This window comes from Mytilus californianus, unplaced genomic scaffold, assembly GCF_021869535.1.
Source record: "Mytilus californianus isolate M0D057914Y unplaced genomic scaffold, xbMytCali1.0.p SCAF_2, whole genome shotgun sequence".
NCBI classification, from domain to species: Eukaryota; Metazoa; Mollusca; class Bivalvia; order Mytilida; family Mytilidae; genus Mytilus; species Mytilus californianus.
Window position 1 is genome coordinate 35,876,244 of NW_026262668.1, and position 15,475 is coordinate 35,891,718.

General features: G+C 31.5%; 1 protein-coding gene across 1 annotated transcript in view; it reads right to left on the reverse strand.

Annotated features, from left to right (window-relative positions):
- Positions 1–7,804: 7,804 nt before the first annotated feature.
- LOC127729787 (glutamic acid-rich protein-like) overlaps positions 7,805–15,475 on the reverse strand; it is a 34,898-nt gene continuing 27,227 nt past the window's right edge. Inside the window, exon 7 of the mRNA XM_052237685.1 lies at positions 7,805–9,041. Coding sequence (XP_052093645.1) covers positions 8,982–9,041 — 60 coding nt within the window. The 3' untranslated portion in view covers positions 7,805–8,981. The remainder of the gene's footprint in view (positions 9,042–15,475) is intronic.

Sequence of the window (15,475 nt, forward strand, 5' to 3'; positions counted from 1 at the left end):
GTGCCCGGAAATTTAGAAACGATCCTGGTAAAGTTATCGATCCTTTAAATAAACTTATTCTAAAAGGTTACCAATTCAACACTGTAATTAGATCATTAAATATTGTTTTTATTGGTACTAATATTGATTTTGTTATCAGTAAATTAAAAGCAAACTTTTATTGTTATATACATAAATTATACATATTCATGGATCTACAACCTGTCGATACCTGTATCTTGGCATTGCACAAGGTCATGTTTTTCTCTGACTGTTGATGACGTCTTTATACTAAATCCATTGGATGGTGGATGTGTACGGATTGATGATTAAGTCTTAGGTGCATGATTTTTTTTATTAGTTGTTGGTGGCTTTGAACTAGCTGTCAGTAACTGCGAGTACTCTCAGATCTGTACTTAGTGTCTTTTTGTTGTTTGGATGTAAAAGTACCCGGCCGCGTCCACTTGTATTTGTAGTATTTGTATTTTTATCCATCTGATGAGTTAAGCCTCTTTCAACAGATTTTTATAGTTCGTTCTTATGTTGTACTGTTACACCACTGTCCCAGGTTAGGGGGAGGATTGGGACCCCGCTAACATGTTTAACCCCGCCACATTCTGTATGTATGTGCCTGTCCCAAGTCAGGAGCCTGTAATTCAGTGGTTGTCGTTTGTTTATGTGTTACATATTTGTTTTTCGTTCATTTTTTGTAAATAAATTAGGCCGTTAGTTTTCTCGTTTAACGATAAACAACGAAATGGCAATTAAATATGTTCACTAAACACTTCATTTGGGGATAGAAAGCCAAAGACTTGGCAATAGGAACGCCAACAAAACTTGAGGTGATATCAGATGCTCCTAATCTGCAACCAACACCAAAGTAGACCGATTTGAATGTGTTTCTCTTTTTTGAATTTCTAATAAAATCCATGTCAGCATTTTTTGTAGTATTTACGGTTACGAACTATAAATGGTCTTAAAATCATACTATTACATATTGCATAGAATATTTAGTGTACCTTAAGATTGATGATGTATTGTTCTTTGATTTTCTCTTGAAATGAGCTTGACGGTTTGATGTTTCATAAGCAGTAATTCATAACCCACCTCCTTACTTCTTGTTTATTCTGGTGTTTTGTCGCCGTATTTTGCATATACCTTAAGAAGATCTATAATTGAATTCATTATCTCGAATTTAATTTAGGTTCCGTTATCACAGGTTTATTGTGTTATAATCAATTTTATATTTGTTATAAAGGATTGAGTTCGATTTAACGAATTCTCTACATCGAAGACCTTATAGACATCATTGTTTCAAAGTTTGGTTCACATTTGGATAAGTGATTTCAGATAAGAGGATGATTATATGAAAGTTTTGGACAACAGACGACAACGGACGCCACTCCATGGCATGATATCATCAGACGACCCTATGGGCTAGATAAGTCAAACATTTGATAAAAAATGAGAGAAAGGAATGTTTGTTTATTATTTTGTTTTGTATTTGCTTTTAAGCAGTGTTTTTGTTTGGTTTTACTGGGGATTTTTTTGTTTGCCTTTTTATGCATGGACGGGACGTGCCATCACCTATATTCTCCTATATTAAAATTCATGTGCAATATATCTAGACACCCCATCCTTGCTACAAGAGCAAAACATTTGAATATTCTCTACACAACTTTTACTAACTGAAAATTGGAGCTCTGGAATTCATGAACGACAAAATGTTTTGTTTGCTAGATTTGAAAAAAAAATGAGCTGTGAGATGTGCGCTTATGAGACAGTAACCCAACGACACAAATAAACAAATGAGATTCATAGAGATAAACATACAGTCTTCATCACCGGGGTTGTATTTACATGAGCAATACGACGGGTGCCACATGTGGAGCAGAATCTGCTTACCCTTCCGGAGCACCTGGGAACATCCCCGTTTTTTGGTGGGGTTCGTGTTGCTCAGTCTTCAGTATTCAGTTTTCTATATTGTGTTTTGTGTACTGTTGTTTGTCTTTTCTTCGTTTTTCTGATGATGTTTTGCCATGGCATTGTCAGTTTGTTTTCGACTTATGAGTTTGAATATCTCTTTTTTATGTTTCGCCTCTCTTCTTCTTCAACAATAGAAAGGTATCTATACTATATGTCAAGCTCTAAAAAAACACGATTCTAACACAGTTTTTTATAACTGAACATATACTTTCAAATATTTGCCATAAACACCAAACTGCCCAAATAACAAAAATAAACATTAAACTATGAGGTAACACTACCACGGACTTGATGTTTTGTAACCGACAGTTGACACACATTTATATGCTTAACCTTTCACACTTTTGTGTTTGCTACACAAATATTGTCATGCATTCTTATAAAAAAAACACACAAACAATAAATAAATTCTTATATAGTATATTTTTTAAATATTTTGAAATGAAAAGTAAAATAACAAAACAAGATGAAAAAAGAATAAATTAAAAATAAAAATTTATATAATTTACTTTTAGAACATTTCATAATAAAAAAGATTTAGTTGCTAATCTAGTAATAGAAATTATATTCAAAGCAGATTATTGTGAACATGACCCGAAACGAAGTCTAACGATCTTTTAGGATGAGATAGAATTTTTTGAACCTGGACGAATAAAGAGCTTGGTATATTTGTATGTCTTTTGTTGAAGATCGTATATTAGACTCTAGATGTCTTTTGGTTTCATGTCGTTGGGTTGCTGCTCATATACCATGCATATCCATAATTAAACTATAATTACGAGAAAGAAACTCATATGACTTTGGTTCAACTGTGTACCAAAAAAGTATAGATATGCCGTTCATAATACCTCCTCATTGCTTTTGGAAATAGAGTAAACGATGTCAGCTTTCTATGTGCCGAATTGCTGTTGTAAAATCCATATGAATGAGTGATTCAATTGTAAACCCAAATTTACTACTTTCTGGTATATTCTTTAGCATAAAACATATGAACTTCCCTAAGCAAAGGCATGCATGTCATGTTTTTTTTTTTTTTTTTTTTTTGCTGTGCATGAACTGATTTTGTATCATGGATGTCAAGATGAAGAACAGGAATAAACGCCCTGTTCATTGATGATTTTCTATGTTTTCTATGTATTGTGTGTGATTTTGTCCCATGTACATTTACTCCATATCCTTTCATTTTCTATGGATACCCCATATCCTTTGTTTTTCTATTATATTAACGGAGTTTGTTTCTCGTGCTGTGTGGAGGCCGTAGAAAGTTTCCCCGTGCTTGATATGTATGCTCTTCTGTATTTTTAAAGTTATGGTGTATTTATTCTTGAGATAACTTCTCTTATATGTGTGCCCCATCATGGTTTTTTTTTTTTTTTTTTTTTTTTTTTTTTTTTTTTTTTTTATTTTGCTGTGCATGAACTGTGTCATGGATGGATACCCCATATCCTTTGTTTTTCTTCTTTTACTGCTAATGTTACTAAAATGTGTGCTCTACAAAAAAGTTACATTTTTATGATATACTATTCTGATCCCACATTAAAAAAACAGATTGACAACAATAACTATGGGATAGTTTTACAATCCCCTAAAAAAAAACCGGTTCCTTATTAAAGATTCCCCCCCCCCCCCCCCCCCCCGATATCCATCAAGAATTTCATAGATAAACTCTTGAAATAATTTTTGGAGGATTTGATCAAAATGTATGAGCTTTCTTGGCGAGAAATATTAATATTGAAATTTTTGCAAGATCCAGATATGATACCCCAATTATCGAACTAATCTGAGGTTTTGCTGAAAGGAAAGCGTCATCCAAATTTGAAAAGAATTAGACAAAAGCAAAGGCGCAATCCTGGTGATGACGGAATGACGGACGAACTGACGGAGTGACAAACTGACGGACGTGTACAAACATGTTACTCAACAACCTCGTGGAATATCTTCTTTAGAAAAGTATGCTCCTGATTTGTGAAACAATTCTTTGAAAAAAATTCATAATATTAAAATTTCATTATTTTAGTAAATAAACAGCTGCGCCATGAGCGCATGATACGCCCGTCGTCTTGTGTGTGAATTTTTATGCAATGAGCATAAATAGTTTCTGACATACGGCGTGACATGCGAAAACCCCTTTTTTTTTTACAAAAAACTCAATATCTCTAAAATAAAATTTTGAATCAAAACCAAAAGTATACAGATCTTTAGATTAATAAAACTAAGAAGTGTGTAAAATTTTAAGCAATAATCATAAATCGTTTTTGAGATACGGCGCGACATGTGAAAACCCCCCTTTAAAAAAAAAATCAATATCTCAAAAATAAATTTTGAATCAAAACCAAAAAATATACAGATCTTTAGATTAATATAACTAAGAAGTGTGTAAAATTTTAAGCAATAATCATAAATCGTTTTTGAGATACGGCGCGACATGTGAAAAACCCCTCCCCCTTTTTTACAAAATACTCAATAACTCAAAAATAAATTTTGAATCATCACCAAAAAGTATACAGATCCTAAGGTTAATATATCTAAGAAGTGTGTAAAGTTTTAAGCAATAATCATAAATCGTTTTTGAGATACGGCGCGACATGTGAAAAACCCCTCCCCCTTTTTTTAACAAAATACTCAATTTCTCTAAAATAAAATTTTGAATCATCACCAAAAAGTATACAGATCTTAAGATTAATATAGCTAAGAAGTGTGTAAAGTTTTAAGCAATAATCATAAATTGTTTTTGAGATACGGCGCAACATGTGAAAAAAAAAACACACACCTGTTTTAGTTACTAAGTCCCGTAACTCAAAAAGTTTTAATCTTATTTTCACCAAAAAGTATACAGATCGTTTGACCATCATAAGAAACAACTATGTTAAGTTTCAAGAAATTTGGATAAGTCATTCTCAAGCTACGGTGCGACATGTTTACGCCGGACAGACAGACGGTAGGATGGACGGAGGGACACCGGACATTTGTATACCATAATACGTCCCGTCAAAAATTGACGGGCTTATAAAAACGGCATTTTTTGCGGGTACGTCTAAACACTGCTCAGGACCTTCTGAGTGCACCCAGGACTTACAAAGTGCACTGAGGACTCTTTATAGTCATCGTATGTGCACACAGGATGAATGTATATATTCGTTGCACGCTACTTATTCTTGTGGTAAATTTTGATAGATTTTGAAAAAACTTAAATAGATATTTATTATATTTATAAAATAATTAGGGCACGTGTCACTGATTACATAACTACTCAGTTGTGAATAATCCAATCAACAAAATTGATTGGATTATCCTTATTGCTTATGAATATCAAGTTATAAGAACAGTGTTTTTAATAAAATTGAATTATATATGTTAAACGATGTTTTTAAGTTGTTTTGGAATGTTTCATGTTATTAAATTTACTTAATGCGTAGAAAATTTTTACGATTAAGGAGAAAAAAATAAAAACTCCCATTCAATACATTATAATAGTTTATGTGTAATAAGGACATCTAAATCAATTTTGTAATTGTACGTTCTGCATTTTATAACTAAATAAAATAGCAATTAATATTTTTTTATAGTTGTCTATTTGTTTATCACAAGTCCGGTTTTGTTTTCTTTGTGATTTCCCCTCTTTCCAACATCAACTAAATAAATAAATACATTGGGTACTCAGAAAAATATAATACATTATTGTATTATATGTCTCGTGTATACTGAATATTGTATTTTATTTATTTATTTTTTTTCACAAATAGGCTGACGCAATAAAGATAAAAGCTTTAAAAAATAATTATTTCAGAATTTCACTCATTCAAGAAATGTATTATTGGACAAGAATGAGTTTTAATGGCAAAATACATTTTTTTAAATAAAATTTGCATACGTAATCTGTCTATGAATAATGTTAAACTCTATCAGGACTCGAGTTTCAAGAAATTTAGGAAAAAAAGATTATAGACTATTCAAAACCAGTCTAAATTTCGAAGCCTACTTTGATATTCAAGATAACAAAAATAATGCTTCTTTTGTAGATTTAGAACTTTGAACAGAAAAATCCTATTGAAATTGGTAGATGGCAAAATATTGACAGAGAAAATTGTATTTGTCCTTTAAGTAATTCCGGTGAAATTGACGACGAGTTGCATTATGTTTTGAATGTTCGGCAATAGACGAAAGGAGACAAACGCTGTTAAAACGGGGGTTTGATCCCCAAGGACGCCACATTTTGCAATGAATTAGATCTATAATTTTTAACCCTTTCAAATGAAATAAACTGAACGGAAAATTTCCCGTGAAGATTTCTTAAATTTCTCAACTGGCTTCAATATTATTACAAACAAATTGAAAAGTTTATCTAACATTTTTTGCAACTAATATATCTTTATTTTTTTTCTAAGGAAACCTTTTTTGTTTGAATACCAAGCTTACTTGTATGTGTTGATAGCCTGGCATCCTGACCCAAACTTATACTTCGTCGATAGGTAGACTTAGTGTTCTGTCGAGCAGTGAGCCAGGATCCCAGGCTAGTATGTGTTGATTACCTTCACTAATCACTAATCACACAAAAATATCCACATTTATTACATTAAGTTATTATAACAAAAATGAGTGACTGGTCACAAACTGTTTGAATTATAGACCGTTCAAGGACAAGGATCAGAAGGAAGCTAAAACAGCGTTTACATTGATTCTGTACAAGCTCATTTTTTATCAGATTTTAATGCATTTTGTATTTGCATTCTTTGCATTCTTTATAAAAATAAGAAGATGTTTTTTTATTGCCGATGAAACAGCTTTTAACAAGAGACCAAATGACGCAAAACCAATACCGCATAGTATACTTTCTGGTATATTGGATAAATTGTGCTGGCATTTTGAGGATCCAATGGATTCAACTGGGGTTTAATACAGAAATAAATCTGGAGTCGGTTTCACAAAAATACTTACGACTAAGATTGATCGTAAGTCATGAACAATTCAGTAAGCTTCTTGTTAGGAATATGTCAATGAGACCAAGAAGTCAACATATACAGGTTTCAACAGTAGACAGATGTCTATAGTGGACGCCACGTAATGGCATAATATCAGATGACCGTCCGGGCCATGTGCCATTTATTTTTTTTAATTGAGCCGTGTCTCTATCTTTAAAGTATTGACGACATAACCTAATTTGTGTGTGAGGGACAAGGACTATTTGTTTATTTTGTTAAATTCTATTTGTATTCTTTATAAGCAGTGTTTAGATTAGTTTTGCTGTTTTTGTTTGGTTTTACTGTTTTTGTTTGTGAGTTGCTTGTTTTTATGATTGGATTTGGGAGTCTCATTACCTGTATTCTGTCACAGTAAAATTCCTGTATCTAAAAAAAACCAACCAATCCATGCCACAAGTGCAAAACATTTGAATATACCCAACACAACTATACTTACTGAAAACTGGAAATACTAAACTTCCTGAACGACAAAATGTTTTGTTTGTTAGATATGAAGAAAATGAGACAGTAACCAAACGCCACGTTCAAAGATCTGTCATATAACCAAATTGCGCAAATAAAAAAAACAACATTAACATATGACTTGATGGTTTGACAGTTGATACACATTTAGATACTTAACCTTTCGCAATTTGTTACTTTGTTAACATATGACTTGATGCTTTGACAGTTGATTAACATTTAGATACTTAACCCTTTGCACTTTGTTTTTTTTTTGTTACAAAAATAACGACATGCAGTCTTATTAAAAAAAAAACAGTATGATTATAAGATGTGGAATGATTGCTAATGAGACAACTCTCTACCAGAAACCAAATGACGTAGTCGTATCCAATTATAGGTCATCGCATGGCCAACAATGAGCAAAACGCATACCGTTTAATACTGAAACAAAACAAGAGCAAATATAATATTTTTGTACAATCTGCTTTTTAAAATATTTCACAAGGAATAATATTGCAGATCAGACAAGTTGATACACATTTAGATAAGAACCTTTCATACTTTTTTTGTTTGCTACACAGATATGGACATGCAGTATTTAGATAAAAAAAAAAAAAAAAAATCAAACAACAAAAAACAAGAAATTTAATTTTTTTTTAAACTGCTTAGTATAACTTTTCATAACAAAGAAAAACTTGCAGATTTATTTGCTTATCTAGTAACAAGACATTTATAGGGCTAGTAGATTATTGTAAACATACTCCCGTTAGTTCAGATTATTATGGATTTTATCAGATTAAAGGAAGTATATTACCCGACACGAAGTCGAAAGTCGTATATCTTTGAGTATGAGATAGAATTTATTATCTTTTTTGAACCAGGACGAATTTTAAAAGATCTTGTAATACGTGTATGCCTTTTGTTAAAGACCGCTAGATGTATTTTGGCTTTATGTCATTAGGTTCCTGCTTATCGTTGTAAACCATACATATCTATTTATTCAAATATAGATATGGGAAAGAAACAGATATGACTTTGGTTCAACAAAGTACCAAAAAAGTATAGAAATGCCGTTCATGATACCCCGTCGTTGCTTTTAGTAATAGAATAAAACGGGGTCAGCTTTCCAACTGCCGAATCGCATGTTGTAAAATTAATATAAATGAGAAATTCGATTGTACAACAAATATACAACTCTCTGGTAAATTCTAAAATAAAAAAAAACAGATTTTTTTCTAAGCAAATGCATGTATTATACTACCAATGTATTAAAATATATGCTTTCCAAATAAAAAACTTTCATGTAATATATTTTTGTTTCTATATTTAAAAAAAAAACCCAACGGTTTTATCATTATTCCTGAGGCTACAATCAATCAAAGACTGCAAATACATGCAATTGATTATAAAATGGTTTATATCTTAATACATGGTGTATATACTAACAAACTATTTATCTCAATACAATAAGTAAACGTATAAGCAAACAGTATTAATTTTTTCATACAGGACTGGATTTTAATAACATATTTTTTCCATTTTCAACATTCCATCTTGATCTACAAGCTGTTGAATGGGTGAAGCATCTATAAGTTACCTCTCAATTCGTGGAGACATAAGTTTCTCTGCCATATCATAGAGTTCGCCTACAGTCTGAAAAATGTAATATATGGTTTTAGACAATTGCAGTCTTTGTTGACGATAAAAAAACTTGAGTTATATCTAAATTAAGTTCGCCAATACTGTGTAAATATACACTTCTGATAAATTGCTAAAAAGCTTTAGTGCATGGGTAAGCCCAAATCGTCACGCCCTACATACAGGAGAGCAGCCAATACTGTCCTGCTTTTTTCTGTATGCCTGAATTTATGATTCTTATCTGTTTTGATTTTAAAGGGGGATATTGTGTGAAAAGTCACATGAAATTAATAGTGTGATATTTTTACAAGGAATTTATATAATTAGTCCCGGATTTCAAATATTTCCCATTATAGAATCCTTCAAACGTTTGAATGGAAACCTACATCTAAATTTTAGATGGATATTGACTTTTAATTGAACGAACTATTCCGGCTACAAGAATTTCTAACGGATATTATTACCACACTCTTCCCAAAAAAGAGTTTCTTATTTAAGATTTTCCCGATTATCAGCCTCAGTCAAGGTTTTGATAAACGCAACCCTTCACACAAACTGTAAGAGGATATTGCTATTCCTACAGCAAAAATTATTATATTATATTTTAAAATCTAATCGAACCTTTACATAATTTGTAAAGTACCAGGTATTGAAATGAACGAATTATCCTGTTGACAACAATAGGAATGGGATAGTCTTACAACCCCTTCCCAAAATAAAAACGATTTTCTTATTCAAGAAAGAACTAAATATTTCCCTAAAAATATGTAACCATGCATCTTTGAAACAAATATCTTGCAACAAAATATCTTTCTGAGTCAGGCCTTGTCTCATATCGAAATAATAATGAGGAGATCTTGAAGTGAAGCAATTTACAGTATTTGCAGTTTCGCATAAAATGCAAGAAGCATGAATCCATAACTAAATATGCGAAATATTTGAGATAAAATTAAATAATAGAAATATTGATATCTTACAGACAAATTTTTTAAGAATGATAAGATTTTAGATTTTCAAATTCGAGGGTACAAAAACGTGGCTTTATCACACCTTCTCCTTTCATTCAAAGAATTGTAAGGATACACATATAAAAATAAGGTGATTACAAATGAGACAACTATCCCCCAGAGGCGCGAGGATGAAAGCAACTATAGTTCACAGTCTGCCCTTCAACAACGATCAAAACTATAGTGCATAGTAAGTTATAAAAGGCTCCATAATAAGACTCCTTATATTCAAATTCAGAGACTTTCAACAACTATTTGACATAGGTCTGAAACGGATACCAAGGCGGGAATCGGACACACCTTGTAATAGTAATTAGTTAATTTAACGACTAAATTCATCGAAAAGAAGGAAAAACTGATAAACATCTGACCAGATATATAAGTTATTTCTGTAAAAACATTAATTGAAATCGCGCGAAAATTGTTTTTCAAGGGACATAACGTTTTTACATTTTTCTATATTCTTAAACTATGAAATTCTTTCTTTCATCTACCAAAGAAAGCTATCTACATCCAAAAGAAACTCATAAAGTTAACACATATGAAAATGACATTAACATTGCAGCTGGAACATAATATATTGACAGTATACTATTCCCAGATTTTCGTGAATGGGTTATTTAAGAACAATTGAACTAACAACGTGGGCGAGATGCCATATGCTATATCAAAATAATTCATTAAAGTCTCTTATATTTGATAAATATCAGGATTTTGTTTATTAAGGGCAAACAACACCTTCATGTGTTATAATACAATCCAATGTAAGGTGTAAAATTGAGATACTTTGAGTGCTTAAAACAAAACCTAATTCCGTTATAAAAATAAAACAGCAGCCATTTTCCAAAACGTTTTCCATCGATAAACCATGATAAAAGTGAACCTAATCACTCAAATTCTATAAAGCATTTGTTTAAAACAAAGTTAACATTAAAAAAACTATAAAAACAGACAATCGTAGTCAAACCCAAAGTTCTTTAGGACGTATCAACTTTCAACTGGGACAAATAGATAAATGGACATAAACCTAGATTATTTTTAAATATCTTTGTCTCCTTAAATGTCTGTTTTGGGGGCATTTATCTGTTCAAACATAGGTTAGCCATTTCTGAAAATTCGCCATTAACCATTTCTATATGGTTAGGTAGACGTTTCAAAGGGTGGCATAGTGTAATTCTAATTAAATCTTTATAATATAGTTTTCTAGAAAAAAGCACTCAGAACTTTTTTCAAAGAATTACAGTAGTTGATTATTTATCAAAATGGATGTTCATTCTTTGGCACGTACTTTTGTCATCGAATACTACCTTACATCACAAACCATCCGACCACTAGAAAATACCACCGAACACCATCGACCACTGGAAAATACCACCGAACACATTTTTCAAAACCACCCCAAAATATTTTCAAAGCACCGAACACATTTTCCAAAAGCACCGAACAACTTTTCAAAGCACCGAACACATTTTCCAAAAGTACCGAACACATTACATAATAGAGACATAAATTTACCCCAAAAAATCATCATCATTCATGACTAAGTTTCGTATCGTAAAAAAATGTAAATCAAAATTGAAAGGCATAGCCTTTTTCTCTGTAAAATGCCTGTTCCTTAAGTCACAAGAATATGACCGTCACTTCTCAATTGTTCTGTTCGTCTATGTAAAATTTTATCGAATGTTCTGAGTTATATGCGATGCTTAAGATTATATATAACCTTACTGTGTAGAATGTTGTTTTTTCACATAGGGAAGTGAGGATCAAGCCAAACACTGCACTGTGGACCCAAGAGATAGATGTATATGGCAGTTTGGTACCTTCCCGTCATAAGAGATCATAACATATGATATATATTTTGCTTGATTTTGAGAAAAGATTGAGGTCTTGTATGTTTTTAGACGTTTGTGTTTTATAAAATTGTCAAATCTCCTTTAATATCTACACGGCTGATAAAGATATGTGTAAAATATTTTCATTTGAATACGATTTTTTTCTGGTTTTGCACTCTCGATTGAAAAAAAATGAAAGGGAAATTGACCGCACCACTTTATGGTACAGACTTGCTTCTTTATGACAATAGGTAGAATACCGACCTAAGTCAACAAAATGACAAAAAACGTATATTTGAGTTGTTATAACAATCTATTGTGTGAAAACACTGAGTGAATCGACTAATGGTAGTTCGATTAATTCTGATAGGTACAAGGTGATACATTTTGTTTTTAAATATACTAAAATTTAATATCTTTTAACTGCAACTGCAAGCTATCTTTATCCACAGAAGTTCATTTAATAAACATTTTTTCATATGCTACTCAAATGATTAACCATGCTGTATTTTACGAACGACATAGCAGCAAATGGAACGATATACAATTAAGTCATAGAAGTCCAAGGCAATGTCATATTTCCAAATACGAACGCATTATAACAGTATTAAATATTTTATTTCAAAATAAAATATTTTCAATATCGGGTCTTTATGTAGCCTGATTTTAATAGATTTAGTGTCACTTCAGTGTACGATATTTGAATGTTATGTTTAGTAATAAATGTGGGCGATATATCATATTTAAAAATGTTTATATTGACCTTTCTATCCTTTAATTAAAGTTTCAGCTTTCTGAACTTTTAGGTGTCAGACCACCAATTACTCCCTCTAATTTAGAACGTATGTAAAAGTAGCCCTTCTCTGACACAAAATAGTGCTTTTGATGTCCTTGTTTACTTAAACTAACCAACAAATTTGCAGAAATGAAACTTTTGGTGAAAGAGAAATATATTTAGACCAGTTTGAGTCAAAATTTACTTGTCTATGAGTTTGCATTAAAAATTGAGGATTAATGCGTTCCATAGTATACTACTTTAAGATTTCCAGAAAACCAGGGGTTATTTTTGGTGTACCTCTTTTTGAAGGTCAGTTTTTTTCTTAGAAGGCTTTAAATGTATGTTGAAAATTGGCATGCAGAAAGCGTATACATGTACAATTCAGGATATACTTGGTTTCTATGAAGTTAAACTTAAGGTAAAATATTTAGAAAGCTGTGAAAATTGCAAAATTTGGTTGAACAGATAGGGATATTTAATTGGTGGTCTGACACCTTTAAGTGAAATGCGGTGAAACCCCAAAATCAGAAAACGATTGATGTTTTTGTCTTAACTGATCAATTGAAATGATAGTAGCCACATTTCAATCTTTTTTGGGGCAAAAAGTCAGATATTGCAAATTCAGAGCCTTTAACCTGAATTTGTGCTATTTTTAGCTTTTCCCATCCTGACAATATGCTTTCATATAAAAAAATGTCATGAATTGTTATACATGGACAGTAAGTTGTTTCTGTGGTGTTAGACATCAAAACATAGGTTGTTTACTACGCCAAAAAATTGTTGTCATGACGATTTAATGAAATTATTTGATTTTTACCCCTTATATCATTGCGTCATACCATGTATTTGGCAGATAACATAGCCTGAATTAAACACTGCATAAACTCACAAAAATCATCCCATTTATAATCTCAAATGAAAGTTTTATACCTTAAATTTTATTGACTGACAGTAAATAATAACAGTTAAATGACCATGACCGCATTTTTGATCAGTTAATAGTCCCATTACTGACACCAGGTGAAAAAAGGGGGGTCAATATTCCTTGACTCTTCAATACCTTGGATTTTTTACTAGACTGGTTGTAAAAATTGTGGAAAGTCTTTAAAGTAGTAGAACAAACAAGGAAAAATCAACAAAAACTGATCTTGATATTGAAAGTTTATGTTCCTGTAGTCCAAAATGAAATTTTCAAGTATTTTCTATCAAAGTCATACATTACAGTCAGTTAAAATTGAGCTGTGAAATTTGTAATATAAGTCGCATTATGTTCAGATAGGCTGTTTTTAACTACAAATTGACTTAGAATTAAGAATAAAGCAAAACAAAAGATTTCTTATCAACTTTTTTGTCTCTTTAGGTGTCAGACCACCAATTACTCCCTCTAATTTAGAACGTATGTAAAAGTAGCCCTACTCTTACACAAAATAGTGCTTTTGATGTCCTTGTTTATTTAAACTAACCAACAAATTTGCAGAAATGAAACTTTTGGTGAAAGAGAAATATATTTAGACCATTTTGAGTCAAAATTTACTTGTCTATGAGTTTGCATTAAAAATTGGGGATTAATGCGCTCCATAGTATACTAATTTAAGATTTCCAGAAAACCAGGGGTTATTTTTGGTGTACCTCTTTTTGAAGGTCAGTTTTTTTCTTAGAAGGCTTTAAATGTATGTTGAAAATTGGCATGCAGAAAGCTGATACATGTACAATTCAGGATATACCTGGTTTCTATGAAGTTAAACTTAAGGTGAAATATTTAGAAAGCTGTGAAAATTGCAAAATTTGGTTGAACAGATAGGGATATTTAATTGGTGGTCTGACACCTAAAGGGATATTGTTTATTTTTTTCGTTTAAACTAGTTTGAAGGCGCCAGCGCTCCCCTATCTTGGGACAGTGATGTAACAGTACAACATAAGAACAAATTACAAAAAAAAACAGTTGAAAAGGGCTTCACTCATCAGATGGATACAAAGCAGAAATACATTTAACAAAAACACAGAGTGGACGTGGCTAGGTACCTATTCATCCCCACAACAAAAAGACACTAAGAATAGATCTGAGAGTACTCTCAGTTACTGACAGCTAGTTCACAGCCAATAACAACTAATAAAAACAATCATGCATCTAAGACTAAAATATCAATCAGTACACATCCAGCATCCAATGGATTTAGTGTAAAGAGGTCATAAACAGTCAGAGAAAAACATGACCTGGTGCAATGCCAAGATACAGGTATCGACAGATTGTAGTGCCATGAATTTGCATATGTATATAAAAATGATATTTAGTTTGATTTTAATTTACTGATAACAAAATCAATATTAATAGCAATAAAAACAATATTCGAAGATCTAATTATAGTGTTGAATTGGTAACCTTTTAGAATAAGTTTACTTCAAGGATCGTATCTTAATTTCCGGGCTCGGTAAACAACATCTCCGTAAAAATTAGGATGTGCTATCTCGTTAAAAAATAAGTTTTCTACTAGTCAATCGTGTAAAAACATTAATTGAAATCAAGTGAAAAGAAAAAAATCAAGGGTCATAACGTTTTTTTCATATTTCAGTATTCTCAAACTGGGTCAACATGAAAATCTTTCATCTACCAAAGAAATATATCTATACCTGAAAGAAACACGTAAAGTTAACACATTTGAAAATATTAAGATTTCAGCTGGAACATAATTTATTGACAGTAAACTATTCCTAATTTTAGTAATTTTAAATTGAAATGGATATTTTAAAAAAATTTTAGCAATAAATGTGGACGAGATGCCATATTCAATACAAGAATAATTCATTAAGTTCTCTTATATAAGGATCATTTGA